Source organism: Mesoplodon mirus, assembly GCF_964341445.2.
Source record: "Mesoplodon mirus genome assembly, chromosome: 9".
Classification (NCBI taxonomy): Eukaryota; Metazoa; Chordata; class Mammalia; order Artiodactyla; family Ziphiidae; genus Mesoplodon; species Mesoplodon mirus.
Genome location: NC_138985.1, coordinates 105966895 through 105984489, shown reverse-complemented (window position 1 = coordinate 105984489; position 17595 = coordinate 105966895). Strand labels below are relative to the sequence as shown.

The following is a 17595-nucleotide window of genomic DNA, read 5'->3' as shown; positions in this document are numbered from 1 at the left end:
AGGTAAATATTGACTGGGTAATCTAGTATCTTCATATTTTCTTTAAAAAATGAAGATCATCAAAAAACATTCTTATCACAATCATCATCATAATCATTCCAGAGACCTGTAAGTTATCTGCCACCTGGTAAATTATCTCAAAAGTCGTCCCCAAATTCTGGAACTTCACTGATGAAAAGAATCACAATATTTTGGTTTTAATAACACTTTGAAGTGACTAACTCTATTAATGAAGCACTGAAAAAATTCAGGACTTTCCAATAAGTAAAGAAACAATGAGTATATCTCCAGGTGTGGTCCTTAGAGTGGAATTTGCTTCTGGAAATCAAGATGTTCAACTGTGCCCAGAAATCAGTGAATTCCCCCAGAAAAATGTGTCTAACAAGGATAGAAACTCTCGCCACTCTGATTGTATACTCCAAGAAGAATTGAGTAGCTGGATGTATAGGATCTGTCTGGGATGCATTCTCTAGTAAGGATGAACATAATGAGGTCAAGTCTTATAGGAAAGCTCCTGGTATACAGAAAGTCACCTGGAGTCTGGGCCTTTGGCAATGCTAATTGGCCCTGGGCACAGTGAGATACTTCCCATTGTAATCAAATATTAATTGTGAGAAAGCCTGTGTGAGGAAAGTGGCATAAACTAAAAGTAGCTTCCAAAACCCCAGTCTATTTTAAAGGTCTCAGAGAAATGCATGACAACTAGTGTTATCTGGATTACACTCTCTGAAGATAGTTGTTTAGAAACAATTCATCTTTAATGATGTATTATTTTAATATTAATAGAAAGGGTACAGTTGGGGAAAGGTGGTCTGAATGCATGTATAAAACATCTTTGAAATCAATGATCAAGGTTAGGAAACTGGGAGGAAGCTGGCTAAATCAATATGTAATATTTAGAATATAGAATCTGATCTTAACCTTTATTGCATTCTTCACTTTCTGTACACCAGCTTTCTTTTGATTATAGTCTAATATGAGGACATAAGAATCACAAAACTCAGAATAATTGTTCTTCCAGAATTGCAATTAAGAATGACTTTTTTCCATAGCATTTTAGTGCTTTAGCACCAACAAATCTAACCCACAATTTATGTAGTGATTACTTTCAGAAATCTCCCATTATTTGATGATCCCACAGATTAAGGAAAATATAATCTCAAATTAGTGTCCCCAGAAAAATACCATAACTTTGAAAAGTAAAATATAATATTTACCTTTCAGACAAGGAATTAGTGAATACAGGATATAAAGAAAAATACACATGCTTTGAATATCAAATTGTATGGTAATTTCCTACTAATATTATGGATGTAAAGAGGGAAAGAGAACGCTCTTAGAATTGACTTAGATTTTTATTGCCTTATCATTTCTCTTTAAAGTCTTGTGACATCAAATCAAATCATAACTATAGAGAAGAAAGGGAGGGGTCAAGGGAAAAAGTGAATGAACAAAGAGAGATAAAGTTAGCCTATACCAATCACTTCCTTGTTGTAAACGCTTATGAAAATACCTAATTACGTAAAGGAATAATGGCTAAACAGTAATTATTTAGCAGTGAGTGTGATTTTTAGGTTTCTGAAAATTCAAAAACTTTTTAAGCAAGTTCAATATTTCTAAAGTCTCAGCTTGATTTTAAAATAAGATTTTATTTATATGAGAGATTAAAACTAGCTAGAAATGGGTTGCCAAAAAAACCCCTCAAGAAATAAAAGTTATATTCAAGGAACAAAAGAATTTCCAAAAAAAAACACCCACTCCACCCAAAACACAATAATATTAAGTAGATTACTTTTGAATGTTATAATCGCATAGAAATGAGAATCAAGTGATCATACAGGAAGCCATTTATAGTGTGGGTGATGAGTCTGGTCTCTGGGTCTTTGTTTCAGCTCTACAACTCTGACATACTCACACAATGTACGCCTTAATTTCTTCATTTATAAGATTAGATTATATTTACATCTAAGGAATTAAATTATTTTGAGGATTAAAAATAATTTATATATCTGGCTCATATAAAGTACTATTATTATTATTTATGCTATGACATAAATGAATTGTACCAAAATTCTACTCTGAAGTCAAGTTCATGCCTCAATATATTTACGTTGCAAATTCATTCAAAAATTTTTGGATAGGGACTTCCCTGGTGGTCCAGGGGTAAAGAATCTGCCTTCCAATGCAGGCGATGCAGGTTCGATCCCTGGTCAGGGAACTAAGATCCCACATGCCGCAGGGCAACTAAGCCCCCGTGCCACAACTATTGAGCTCACGTGCCTCAACTAGAGAGCCCATGTGCCGCAAACTACAGAGCCCACGCGCCACAACTAGAAAGAAGCCCTGTGCCACAGTGAAGATTCCGCCTGCTGCCACTAAGACCCAACGCAGCCAGAAGAATAAATAAAATAAATAAATATTTTAAAATAGATTAATTTTTAAAAATTGGTGAATTAAAAAAAATTTTTGGATAAAAAATAAGGCTTCCATAAGAAAAAAATGATTTCAAATTCTCTGGACATAAAGACAAGCAATTTATTAATTGATGTTAAATATTACCATCTTTCCCACAGAACAAAATGCATACTGAAATAAAATTTTAGAAATGTGTTTGGAATTTGAGAGGACCGTGAGAAAGTGACAGCTGTAGAGTGTAAGGCAAAATGTCGGGTATGTGACCTGAGGTACAGGTTTGCCAACATCAGAGACCTTCTTCAGGTTTAGAAAATTAGCTTTATTTCAATTAAAAGAGTAAAACACAGTTGTTTTCAATTATTCTAAGCATTAAGGTGAGGGTATCTTACTGAGATGGGTAGAGAGGTATAGATTTTCCTTAGCAGCAATGGGCACCCATTTTCTAAAGCAATATTTTAAGGAGAAGGAGGTGACAAAAGAAATTTTCAGAACTATAGGCGGGGCCCTGAGAGGAATGAAATAACAAGGAAAATTCAATTAGATTGGTGATGGACAAAGGAAATCTGGAAGAAGAAAGTTCATCTAAAAGAAGTTGCAAGCTGTGCATTTCCCCCTCTGGGTTGTTCAAATTTTTTCAGTCTGTTCATCCTCAAGATATTTCTGCACCAAGATCTACTATAGAATCTCCAGCTGACTTAAGGAGAGAAACCCTTTGCCCTCAAAAGTTTTAGTGTCAGTGAAGGTAGAACCACAGTTTCAAGCTAGATTGGATATTAACCCTAATGCTTCACACACAGTCTAGATAAGAATGAACTCATTTCTGAGGCGGAGAGTCTAGAATTGTCTTGGATGGTCCCATTTTCTTCATGGCTAATATTTTTCTAGATACTTAGCAGATGGGAGAGCATACAGTTATGGTGGGGATCATGTGATACACAAAAAGCAACTTTTCAGCAGCAATAACAACATCAATAATAAATTGAAGTTAGGAAAACTCACCATCTAGTATATAAATTATTAACACTCAACCCAATTTAGAAAATGCTTTCCATGTTAAATTACATCTTTACATGCTGTACTGTGTGATGCCTACCTGATGAGTGCCCAAACATCTAAGATCCTCCAAGTTTACCTTAAGTATTTCTTGGACTTCTATCTTCCATTTTCCTCTCATCAGTTTTTGGTAATGCCAGGCCAACTGACAAAGCTGAATGGCATCAGGAACATTCAAAACCCAATATAAGTATTAGATTAAACGAGTAGTCAGGTTAGACCAGGGAACATAATAAAGCAAACAGTGCGTATGGTTCTGGGGAATCTGGGCATTTTAAGAACAAAACAAATAAACAAACAAAAGAATAATGAGAGGGCTTCCCTGGTGGCGCAGTGGTTGAGAGTGCGCCTGCCGATGCAGGGGACACGGGTTCACGCCCCGGTCCGGGAAGATCCCACACGCCGCGGAGCGGCTGGGCCCGTGAGCCATGGCCGCTGAGCCTGCGCGTCTGGAGCCTGTGCTCCGCAATGGGAGAGGCCACGACAGTGAGAGGCCCGCGTACCGCAAAAAAAAAAAAAAAAAGAATAATGAGTGTTCTCACTGTAAGAGTTACCATCACTGATTTGAAACTCCAGACTTCTAAGAACATTCTTTTTACTCCATCCAAGAAAGGGTTGACTTAAATCTCTGTACAATTTATTTATTATGTCCTCAGTTTGCAGCGGTGAAGATATTGAGTGGAGCAGGCTTGGAGGTGATAATTACTGCCTAAACGTTTTAAGCTAATTTGCAGAGTTACTGCCAAAGCATTTAAAGCTAGATTCCATAGTTGCTAGTGTTCCTGACTCCTGGGAGGATGCAGTGCCTCGTCAGGCAATAGGAAATGATAAGGCCTCTTTTACTTATGCAGAGTTGAAGAAAATTACAGAGCCTATAGCTGTGTTTTATATCACCTACATAAAACCAAGAATAAATTCAGTTTCACTGGGATCTGCGTGATATTTGTAAAATGAATTTCAGAGATGGCTTTAACTACATGCTTCAGTATAAACATGGTTAATTCTTCTTTTTAAAAATGTTTTCCATTTGAATATATAAATGTTAAAGTTCTCCTAGTATAGTAATGCTACTAACACCTAAATACCTTTGGTGTTATAATTTAATGACACTTAAGGTAGTTTATGTGATAATATAATAATTAATGATCTCTTGGTCTATTGAACTTTCTGCTTGACAAGCATTTAGCCAGGAATGGGGAGGAGAGAAGGAAGATGTTTTTTCCATTTATGTCTTATTTGACGGTATTTCTCATGTATAATTAGCTCATATATACCTGCTTTAGTATGTTGAGTAGACGGACGTAATTGAAACTTTCTTTAATAATCCATAAATTTGGTAATGCAATCTTTCATTTTAACTGCATATACTATAATTGATGGTATGAGATCGGGTTTTTTCTAATTTCAGAATTAGTGTGGTGTCTTTCAAATTTGCTTTTTTCGGATCTTCTGTTCATCTTCTTAAATCCCTAAGGGCCCGTGCAGCAAGTTGGGACTGAACTTACTTACCATGTGGCAGATAATTCTGCACTCTCTTAAAGACCTGATGGGAATGAGGGTCAAAATGCACGGAAGTGGATGATCCTTAAGACAGGCTGAGCTTTTCAGTTTAATGTGGTTTATCATTCTGTGTTGCGTTTTGTTTTGCTTTCTTTTGGGAACGGTGACACAATTCCTGGGGCAAAGAAGTAGTACTAGATGGTAGTAAACAATTATTTGACTATTTACGGCTGTCTCTGATTATATCACTCTGGGACTATGGTTATAGCTTTCTGGAAGAAGATATTCTATCTCTTTCATAAGTAACTTCAACTCATATCTTATATATGCCAGTTCTCATATATTCAATTTATGCCATCTTCATAAATGCCAAATACAGAAGACAATGCTGGTGTATTGTGAGTTCCAGTTACTGACATTAGGCTAATAATTGGTTGTTACTATAAAGGTTATGGACTGACCTGTTGGCATTTTCATTCCTCAGGAGGTTCTGCATCCTTTTGTCCCTCATCCTGAAATTCCCAGTGGAGATTAAAAGTCATTTACAGACTTCCATATTGGGAGTTACTGAAATAAATTAGCTAAAACTTGCATTTTGTGAGGTAATTTAAACTGTGTGTGTGGGGAAGGGAAGGGCAAAATGCACACGTACCAAACTCTTATAAGGCTATACTTATTATTCTCTGTTTAGGTATAATCCTGACAAATACACTTTGCATTTAATAAATCATAAGTAATATCATATGCCAACACTCAAGTACTCTCCAGTGTGTAGCATACTTCATAGTTATGTAATTTAAGAGTAAAAATCACTCGTATCTACTTTTAAAACATTTGAAATGTGACAGTGTTCATTTTTACAATGTATAATGTCTAGAGTTAGTGAGAAGGGCTTTCATCATATTGCTTTTTAAATTCATGTGCTGTGGAGGTGCTGTTTACATTCACACTGGGGTGAGTTACCAGAAGGATGGGTTCAAGGGAGACTTTTCTGTTCTTTCTTCTGTCAGAGTCCATTAGTTGAATTCTACCAGATGCAGGAAAAGATGAAATGGGTTGGGAATGACTTATGCTTAACGTTTAGTAGCCACTCAGTAAATTATTCTCAATTGATTAAAATGTGTCTCTTGTTCCGAGTCATTTGAATTATTGGTTTACATGTGTGATCGAAGAATCTTAATAAGAATTCTCTCAGTTTTATGGATGAAGGAACTGTAAGGACTTTTCTAATGTTCGCTCTCCTTCTTAATGTTGGTATTCTGATAGGAAAAGTCGTAGGGTAGCTTCAACAGAAGATAATCAACTCCACCCTAAAAGGATCAACTTGGCTAAGGTCATCAACTCTGATGATTGTCCACTGACTCCTTAGAAAGGAGGATGAACACACACAAAAATTAAACTAAAGTAGTAACACAACATCTGGTGACTTCACAAATGTGCTTGGAAAGACCCAAAGCTGTTGTATGAAATCAATTTGTGAGCCCAGGCTTGCTCTCTCAATCTTCCCTCCGAAGTCACCATCACTGCCTCAAACAAACAGTACAATTTGTTCCATCCTTTCCTCCTCATCCAATTTGACACCCTATAGGGGGATTTGTGTGCAGTTTATGACTCATGGAAAGATACAATAAGGACAAGCAGAGGAGTGGGTAAAAAAAATAGCTAAATGACACACAGTGAGGTTTGTCCTGGGGAAATGGCATTTGTGCTGTTCCCACTTGAATAAGTTTCACCAAAACTGTGAATTGGGATTTGAACCTTATAGTTTAATAGAGTCCCCCAAATCCATGCTATTATAATAGTCACACACACACACACACACACACACACACACAAACTAGCTAGAATATTCCTAGGATGCCCATTTGAAAGTAGAATGGGATTGCATGAAACTAAACTCAAAATTTCAAAACTGAATCAAATTTTACTGCCTTCAGTGGTGGAAATCAGTAATGCAGTTGTATTCCCCTTATGCTTTGGGGAGGACTTTTTAAATAAATATTTAGTTAAAGCAGATACCACATAGATTTGGAATTCTCTGGGTAAAGCATTCTCATTAACACATTTCTCAAATTTAAGTTTCTCAAATGAATTCTCCTTCTCTCATCGCTATATTTAAGGATTATTATAAATGGAAAAAATTGCCTTGTAATAATTAACAAACTAATTATCTATTTCAGACTACTCTGGAAAGAATATATACAGAGAAATTAAATAACTTCTCCCCCTTATTTAACTTCAAAGACCACATAGCCTAGCCTATGCTTATTTTCAGAGATAAGAAAATGTGTGTGTGTGAGTGTGTGCGTGCCCGTGTGTGCGTGCACGTGTGTGCACGTGTGCTCACGCATGTGTGTGTGTGTGAAAGAGAGAGAGAGAGAGAAACAAAACATAGATATTTTAGTTTCTCTAAGCAAAGAGGGAAATTGTCCAGATAATTACAGCCATCAAACACTTTTTGTTTACTTATCCCTATTGAAGAGTGCTATTAGAAAATACCTTCCTCCATTGTACAGGAATTGCTTATAGTGTACAAAGAAATTTAAAGATGGCCATATTCCACTCTCATTTTAGAATAAACAACAATAATTAAAACAGAAATCAAAACCAAGTAAACAAAATACCATCAGAGCATGAAACAGTTTGCAAAGATCTAAGTCTTGAAACATCTATTCCTGAATTGAGACCATTAGCTCATATTCTACAGTGTCTGTAACAGTAAGGACATAAAATCAATGGACTAAAACTGTGTGAAGGAAAAAGTACTCTACAACCGGTTACTTTGGATTCCCCAAAATAACAATATCAATTTAAAATACAATCAGAAATATGTCAAATCCAAATATTAACTCAACTTTTGTACTATTTTTTTTCTCTTAGTTCTTAAAATACAGAGTGATACATTAATTTCGATTGAACAGTTATTAAAACATTAGAGAAAAGGTTTCAAAGATCTTAATATTTAAATTAATCCCCCAGTTATAGTTTTGAATAGTACTTATAATTATTTTTTAAAAATCCTGGAGAAGGAGTCAAAGGAAGAAGAGAAAAGAAATTAAAACTAAAAACAAAACAAAACTGTAATTTATGGTCTACAGTCCTGTAGCAGGCAGAGTATGAGATTAAGAGCAACGTGATATGATTTTTTTTTAGAAAAAAAAAGAGTAGAAGTACTTCCTCTTTTTCTCTAACGGGAAAGACTGCTAAAGAAAATGGGTGTTTCCATACACCAAGGAAAGCGAATGCCTGATTAATCTAAAAGGCATCATTAGTACCATTTTTTTAGATTCCATATACATGCGTTAGCATATGGTATTTGTTTTTCTCTTTCTGACTTACTTCACTGTGCATGGCAGACTCTAGGTCCATTCACCTCATTACAAATAACTCAGTTTCATTCCTTTTTATGGCTGAGTAATATTCCATTGTATACATGTGCCATATCTTCTTTACCCATTTGTCTGCCAACCTAGTGGCAGGGCAGGAATAAAGACGCAGATGTAGAGAACAGGCTTGAGGACACGGAGGTTGGGGGGAAGGGTAAGCTGGGACGAAGTGACAGAATAGCACTGACATATACACACTACCAAATGTAAAATAGATGGCTAGTGGGAAGCTGCTGCACATCACAGGGAAATCAGCTCGGTGCTTTGTGACCACCTAGAGGGGTGGGATAGGGAGAGTGGGAGGGAGATGCAAGAGGGAGGAGATATGGGGATATAGGTATACATATAGCTGATTCACCTTGTTATACAGCAGAAACTAATTCAAGATTGTAATGCAATTATACTCCAATAAAGATATAAAAAAATTTTTAATGAAAAAATAAAAGGCATCATCAGCCTACTGTTCACACAAATTTTGTTTCCTCTGTTTCACCAGAAAATAATCTCTACTCTAATTACCCCCTACTCCAGGAAGAATAGAAATATTTATAAGTTGCTCTATGTACATTCAAAATAAAAATAAATTTAATTAATGTCAAGAAAATAATTTTATAATTTAGATAAGATTAATTGAATAGAAGAATGTCACTAAGAAAACTGATACTTCTTTTTAACCACTAAATGTTCATATCTGGGCATTTTAAGAACTGGCAACATGGAGGCTGTTTTCTTTTTTCAACAAGCATGTTTGCCTAGCACTTCAAAGTCCACATAATACATTGAAATCATTCTCATTTCATCCTTGAAACCATTTTCATTCTACTGTTTGGGGAAAAGAATATCAGAAAAGAATATCAGATAAAATTAGTGATGCAAATATACATCATACAAAGTTTTACTCGTTCACTCGTTCATTCATTTCATTCCACAAATTTCGTGACTTCCTTCCATGAGTTAGGCATTGTTCTAGGTTTTAAGTATAGAGCAATGGACAAGACAATTAAGATGCCTGATCTTCTAGGTCTTACATGATAATTGGGTGGGATGAAATATTTTGCAGTGATAAATGATAGGTTAAAGTTAAAATTAATGTAATTCAGAGCCTGGTAGGCTACCATAGATTGAATGATTAACAAGGGCTTCTTATGGAAGTGAAGTTTTTTTCTTGCTGAGACCCAAAGAACAAACTAATCATATGAAAATGTAAAGGAAAAGAATTTCTTCTCCTCCTCCTCCTCCTTCTTCTTCCTCCTTGTCCCCCTCCTCCTCTTCCTCCTCCTCCCCTTCTTCTTCTTCTTCTTCTTCTTCTTCTTCTCCTTCTCCTCCTCCTCCTCCTCCTCCTCCTCCTGCAAGGGGAATAGTTTTGCAAGACTGTAAAGTGACAATGCATTTAGTACCATTGTGATGTGGTAGCTTAGTTGGATTAGAGGCCACTGAGCAAAAAGGAAAGGCGCAGCTGATGAGGTCTTCAAAATAGACGAGAGCTAGACAGGGTGATAGGACAGGAAGGAGATACGTTAATTAGCATAGTCAGGCCAGATAATGGTAGTTTGAACTGCTATAATTCTAATGGAGATGGAGAGAAATGGATATTTTGGGTAAAATTTTGAAGTAAGGTCAATAGGACCTATTAATGGATTATATATGAATAGAAGAGGAAATCAAGTACACCTGCTATTTTTATCCATTTATGTGTTCAATATTTAAAATTTTTTATTAAGTAACTGGATGCATAATGATACCATTTACCAAAACGAGGAAGACTGGGGCAGAAGAAGATTTGGCATGAAATGAATTATTCTCTTTCAGATAATTAAAATTTGTAATGCCTCTGAGAAATTCAAGTGTAGATGTCTGGTATGTGGATAGATGTCTGCTCTGGAGTTTAAGATAGAAATCAGGGGTGGAAATAAATTACATAAACTTGCCTGAAAAGAATGTGAAGATTGAGAAGGGAAGAAAGTAAGGATTGTCTTTGAGCCCTCCAATATTTAGAAATTCAGCTGTGCAGGAAGAAAAAGCAGAAGTGACTGAGACAGAGAGGCCAGTGGCTAGGAAGAAAACTAAACTCTTTTGTGTTAAAAAAAAATTAAGAAAAGCAAGAGTTTTGAATATTGAGATAGAATGAATTAAATTTTTTCTGGGCAACATTCATGAGCCCTTTTTAATTAACTTTCCTCTGCCTCCACCTCTGCTTTTACTCCCACCATTCTTAATACCTGCTAATGTTTCCATGTTTCAGGAGTGAACAAAGAAGCTGCCTTTTCTAATTTGTGCTCTCCTCGGGCACACTTGGGGCTGGAGGGGAGCTGTCTCCCTGAATGCCTGGTAAGGGTGTTACCTATATGCCACGTGGACATTAGCATGAGTTTAAAAATAGGGGGTGTGTCTCCAGGGGGAGGGGAGATGACCCCCTGAATGCTCTGGTACACACATATATCCCTTCAGACTCAGTCTACTGATGCCAGAAGAAAGTAACTCCTGGGCTGGGGAGCCAGGATTCAGGTTGCAGAGGAAGAGGCATAGAATCACACCTATCTCAGCACAGTGCATTTGACTTTTCTAGGTAGCGCAGGAGTATTGCTGTAGACTTGCACTTTAATTTGGTGTCTTAGATAGATTCTATCATGCTCCTTAATGATCATTTATAGCTACCATAAGTAGATAGTGTTATGGGCTGAATTGTGTCCCCTCAAAATTCATATATTGAAGCCCTAACCACCAGTACCTTAAAATGTGACTGTATTTGGAGATAGGGTCTTTAAAGACGTAATTAACTTAAAATGAGACCTTTAGGATGGGCCTTCATCCAATATGACTGGTTTCCTTATAAGAAGAGGAAATTTGGACACAGAAAGATCCGGAGAAAAGATCACAGGAGGATGACACAGGGAGAAGATGGCCATCTACAGTCCAAGAAAGGGACTCCTTGAGCTCAGACTTCTAGCCTTCAGGACTGTGAGAGAATGAATTTCTCTTGTTCATGCTGTCCAGTCTGTGGTACTTTGTTTGGCAGCCCTAGCAAACTAACACAGGGAGAAACAGTTTTCTACCTGACACAGTTAAGGTGGAGAATTACAAATGTTCAATCCTGAGTCCTAAAGACAGTTTATCTGAATCCTCTTTTCCACCTTTCGTGTTTCTCTTGATGTATAAGAATGAGAATTGAATGAAACAAGAGCTAAGCTATGTCACTTAGTTGAGTAGTCAGGCATGGTAGCCACGGGCAGTAGCTCCATTCCCTTTCCGGCAGTATGTCATATTTGGTTAAGTGTTCAGTGAAGCTTCCCATTATTACACATTGCTTGAGATTGCTAATGTAGAAATATGGAAATGAAGTTAACCCATCTGCAGTGTCCAGAGTATATTGTAGAAACCTGGTTCTGTCTAGTATCCCTTTACTGCATGGGAGTCATCTGTCAAGACAGGTCAATATCAAGTTTCTTCCTTCAAAAAGTTTTACCATTCTCAGAGCTTCAACAATCAACGATTTCTTTTTTATATTTCTAAACAGAAAAACACCTTTTTAAAATGGAACTTTGGGGACTAATACATCACCACTAATAGGATCCCTGTCTCAACAGGGATCACAAAACCATGGGGACACTGAATGGGGTGAGCTCTGCAAACTGCATGATGTTTCCCAATCTCATTGTGCTTGAGTATTAATATAGTTTATATATAGTAATTAGATAGCATATAATTTACTATAAATTATTTTTCTTATAGTTTCCATTTATATTAGAGTTAAAGCATTGTATTGATTTTTTTCTGGAAATTGTGTGTTTTAGTAGGTTATATTATGTACGGCCTTTGATTCAAAAAAATGTTATAAAATATGTGTTTAAAGTAGTGTTATGCCTGCTGGGGTTGGCTGCTTTCTCATCATCATGATAGTGGGTTTGCATTCAAGTGTTCTCCTTGCAGTTATGTCTTTCTAAACATGAGAACCCCAAAACAGATTCTCTTCCTATTTTAATCTCTAAATTATTTTCTAATTTAAAGTGATTGGAAAGGAAGAAAACATTTATTAGATGGCTGTCAAAGTGACTCTTTTTATTCAGATGTGCCACCACTTCAACAGTTTTTGAAGAACAGAATGAAGGTCATCATTTCAGTGATGTGACTCTCAATATATTCTCATTAGCAAGCATATTTTTTCACTGTTTCCACCTTAGACCCGAAATTCAGCATAATTAATCATATCTATCTTGGCGGCTCAGAAGCTGGTTTGCTACCTAGCTAAATTCCATGAAGCTAATCAGGTTTTTGATGTATTACTTAGCAGATATATATAGCACTTCCTAAGTGCCAGGAACCATTCTAAAACTTTACAAACATTAGCTCATTTTAATCTTTACAACAGCTACCTTATTATCCCCATTACACAGAAGAACAGACTGAGGCACTGACAAGTTAACTTGCTCAAGGTCAGTGATATCCAGTAAGTCACAGAGCCTGGATATCAATCCAGCCAATCTGGCCCTAGAGGCTATGCACTTGACTGTGCTTCAGTGCCTTCTAAATTTGCCATTCAGCAAATGAGAAAGAATTTTGCAGTAAAAAATGTGATGAGCAAATGGAATTAGGCTACATTGCTTTTTTTCAATAAAGAGATCTTTCAGTTTCCACTTATGTTAAATTAAAGTCGATCATCCTATATCAGGTATGAATAATCAATTGAAGATTATATTCAGGTAGAGATCAATTTAATCATTTTTAATACATAGGCAATTACATGAAAGTTGCAACTGCAATTTCCCTGTAATAGAAGAGGAGGAATTAAAGACACAATATTATACATATTATGACATTCTGAGAAAAGGAGTGAAGAGAGAGAGAGGGAGAGAGGGAAGAAGGGAGGGGTCGGGAAAGAGAGAGAAAGAAAGAAAGAGGGAGAGGGAGAGAGAGAATTTAGGGTAAAAAGCAGAGGAAAAATTGGAAGGAGACCAATGATTGATGAAAGGGAAATGTGAGCATTTTTTGTCCATCTGCTCATGGCAAATTTCCAGCATTTGACATTATTTGCTTTCCTCATCCAAAGATGTATTAAAAATGGTATCTTTTTTTGAAGTCAGCTCAAACCTCCCCTGTTTCCAGGATTGTTTTTCTTGGGAAAGCTGAAACAGTCCTGATTTTCTCCCTTTCTGGATGGAAGCACTTCCTGGTTTATACTTGGACATGTGCTGTCTTTCTGTGGCTTCCTCCATTTGACTGTATAATACAGTTAGAGCTTTGTTCACATGGCTCCTATTTTCTAAATGTGCCCAGAACATTTTAGTCTTTGAAGTAATTAGAACATTATGCAAACATTGAAGAAAACCATCCAGGATCTGTGTATTGATGACATTTTATAAATGGAAGTTGTTGCTAGGGAAGCCAAGCTACTTATATATCAATCAATTCAAATTATTGTGAGAAGATTCTGGTGAAGTAGAAACAGCTGAAGGCAAATAAAAAAAATTTTTTCCATCGGATGGAAACGTTATTATTATTGCTGCTGTTGTTACTGATTTTGCAGTTCCTTCTAAGTCTCCTTTATTTATTTTTATTTAAAAAAATTCTCAAATGTTTAGCATTTCCTTAGCCTGCTGTCCTTTGAGGACTTCCAAATATCACCATTTGGTCAATATTTACATTTTGATGTAATTTTCTTTCCCTGAACAAGAATCCTCTTTGAATAGGACAGCCATATAGTTTTGTTTAATTTCTCTGAGCACTTAGAATTTGGGATCTGCATCTCATATTTTTTCCTATATATAATGATATAGGAAAAATAATATATTATAATATACAATACTATATTGTTATAGTATTCATATTTCTTGTTGTTTAATTTCTTTTCAACAACAGTTCTTTTACTTTTTTTAACTAAGTAAAGTTATCAATAGTCCTGGACTGAAGCAGTCACATGTCTTAGCAATCAAGAGAATATGAATTATCTCCTCTCTTAGGCTGGTCAAAGCAATACATGTCTCACATTTCTGATGGTTAAATTCAACTGAAAGTTTACAATAAAGAAATTGAGCTCTGCAGAATAAATGTCTATCTACACCTGGGTTCTGAAGAGATCTGAGAATCCGGGGAATGAAACGCTCCAGATGCTTATTTGATGGCATTTCACTGTAGAGACTATAATTTTTTTTTCCCAGTGCATAATCACTTAGTATCCTCCTAATTTAGTCATCCTATCAGTAGAAAAAAGTTGCAATATGTTTTTCAATTAAAATTCATACAAATGAAGAGGAAAGACAGGGCAGATAGAAATCAGAAGCTATAGGAACCAATGTATTATAATGATGAGTAATCATAAATCTGGATTGCAAGATGTCCACTGGTCTTCACTGATTTTATTTGACAATAGTCAACAATATTTTTTAAAAGTATCTTGTATTTCTAGGTTCAATGGTACATTGCAAATACTGACCTTTACCTAGAGGAAATCTCTACTCTTTATAGTAATATCAATAGCTTTAAATTTGTTCTATTTGAAAAAAATGTATTTAGTGTTTGTGAAATCATAATGTCACAACAATTTCAGTGGAAAGACCCTGCCCCCCACTCTGCTCCATGATGCTAGTTGAACTTAAAAGAAAACAAACACTATTTAAAATTTCTTAAGAAGCCTGTCACTCTCTTACAGGTTAGTACATCCTAATTTCAATCTAATTTAAACTCTTCATTTGAGATCTTTCAAATCAATGTAGTTTTGATATAAACATTCATATAAATATGTAGTTATACATATATATTCATATGCACACAGATGTGTGTACCTATAAAACACATGTACATGCTTTATATGCCTTCTGATTTAACTTAATATAGCATAAATATGCCCATTTCAATAAGTATTCTTTAGAGTATGCTTTTTAATCATTTCATAATTTTCAACTGAAAAGTTATGGGTCACATCTAGAATTGACTTCTCCAGTAATTTACTGTTGATTATTTAGATTATTTTCGATGCCTTACATCTATAAATAATATGGCACTGAACATTGTATGCACACACTTTTGCACAAAGTTCGGCTAACTTCTTCAGCGATGGCTTGTGAGTGTGCTGGCTATTCTCTATTCCTCTTGAGTGTCTCCTGGCTCCCATGTCCTGCCCTTCTCTGTTGGGCTTGGGGCCCAGAAGCCTTATCATGGGGATCTTGGCTTTCCATTGGTTTCCCTTGTCCAGTGGAAGACACTGGCAGATTAGCTGGTGGGAGAAGAGAGAAGTTGGGGTATTAATTCTACAAGGCCCCCATCATCTAATCACTGGCCTCTGGTCTGACAGGGCCTGAGTCCTGTGGTTTAATCTTCTCCCCTTTTCCTTCATACTTGGGTCTCATCAGTTATTGATTTGCCCTCTTGTCTGGGAGGTGAGAATGGCCTCCCCCTGTTCCCAGTCTCTAAATGCTTCACCACGTCTTGGTTCTCTTACCTGGCCACACCTCTGTAAATAGCATATTCATTCATCTCTCCTCATTTTATCCTTTGGGCGAGTCATCTGTGGTCTGCCTAGGCACAGCATAGTACACGGCATCCGTTGATCACTAATGAGGATAAATGTTAAGCGTGTGTGTATGTGTGTGTGTGTGCTTACAGATCAAATACTAGAGAGTAAACTGTCGAAAAAGCACCATCTATGGACTAGTGTTCACATTTCAGCTCAAGCACAAATTAGCTATGTGGATTGAGGCAAAACCCCCTCTTCTTGTGACACATCCTTAAGCCTTCTTTTTCTTTTTATCATATATGTGACAGCGATAACAAGTGTTCGAAGTAAAGTGATTGGATTTGAGGTCTGTGGTCCCCTCCAACTTTAAGTCTGTGATCCTACATCTCCAGCAGTAACAAGACAGAAAGAAACCCTACCTAGTTTGATAACGCATGACTGATAAAGCAAACTCCACTTCATGTGTTAAGCTACTGACGCATTTGTATGGCAGCTTTTTTTTTCATTTTATTTTCTCCAAAGACAGATAAATATTATGATTTTTTGAAACAATGCCACATGGGGTCGACTTGACATTTTACTATGTTAAAAGTCAGATCCCATTAACCCAAAGTAGCCATGCTAATAAGAGAAATGGAATCCCACATTTTTATCAAGTCACATTTACTTATTTATTGCTTTTTCTGAACTCCTGGGTTAGCAAATTCCATTTTTGTTATCCTTAAGTTATCCAGAAAGGTCTAGAAACGCTGTCTGAAATTAAATACCTCACTTTATTGCTATAGATCACATTATTTCTCTTAGCAGAGGGAACTTCCTAGGAATTTAAAAAGGCTAGGGGTCTCGAGGCACATGGAAGAAATGGAATATTTCTTGGAAGATGAGGATCATGAACCCCAGAAGCAGGTCATTTGTACTGGAGGTAATGATGTGAGAGAAAGGTAATGCAGAGCCTCTGAGAGTTTCAATGGAGTGGAAAAAGTGGAGAGAGAGCTTACAATATTTTTTGCAAATGTCTAAAATTTGCAGTACAAGGACGAAGGTTGAGCAGAACATACAGGGTGTAACGTACTTGCTTTGCATTTGGGTTTGATGTTATTGACTCACCTTCAATGCGTCCTGTGCTTTGAGTTGTGTGGGCCATGGATTTGCCCTGCCTATTCGGCCCATCCTCCATGAGTGCAGCCTGGGTTTGTGAGACATCTGTGTAGGGTTAGGAGGGCAGCAAAAGCTGTTGAACAGAATGGAACGAACAAGCTCGTGCATAAATTCAACTTGTAAGTGTGGAGCCATCCAGGCTCTGCTGAAATGCTGAGCAACCATTGCTGAGGAAGAAAGAGAGAAGTCTCTAGCGAGGTGATGTGGAGAGATGAATGGATAATTGAGAGGATGGGATATATACTGATGCTATTTCTATGCATTCTTTGCAAGAAAAAAGAATGTACAAGAATATCATAACAGATCTCCACAGGACATGTAGATGTTTAAAAACACACTTGGGCTTCTATGTTTAGTAAACTCGATTTTTAAACATTTTTCTCGAACACTTCACAGAAAATCTGGCATTCCAGCAAAGTATCATTGAAACAATAACAGCAGAAGCCCTCTCCTACCCTCCCCACAGAAGAGTGTAAAGGCTCTCCCCCAGAGGACTCAGGTGAGCAGAGGGGAAGGCCGATTGCAGGCCCTGCGCCTGAGGGCAGCCGGCCAGCTTGGCCAGAATTGGCCGGGGCTCCATGACCCTTTGGCTCTCGTGGGAGAGTGTAAAGTTCTGTCAGCTCATCCGTTTGGATA

At 36.7% G+C, this 17595-nt stretch overlaps 1 protein-coding gene across 1 annotated transcript in view; it reads right to left on the bottom strand.

Moving 5' to 3' along the window:
* Window positions 1–17124, bottom strand: part of LOC309810307 (contactin-associated protein-like 2) — a gene marked incomplete at both ends in the record, with an annotated part of 946489 nt that extends 929365 nt beyond the window's left edge. Inside the window, 2 exons of the mRNA XM_082632267.1 lie at window positions 15370–15561; window positions 16909–17124. Of these exons, the coding sequence (XP_082488393.1) occupies window positions 15370–15561; window positions 16909–17124 (408 nt within the window). The remainder of the gene's footprint in view (window positions 1–15369; window positions 15562–16908) is intronic.
* Window positions 17125–17595: the final 471 nt, after the last annotated feature.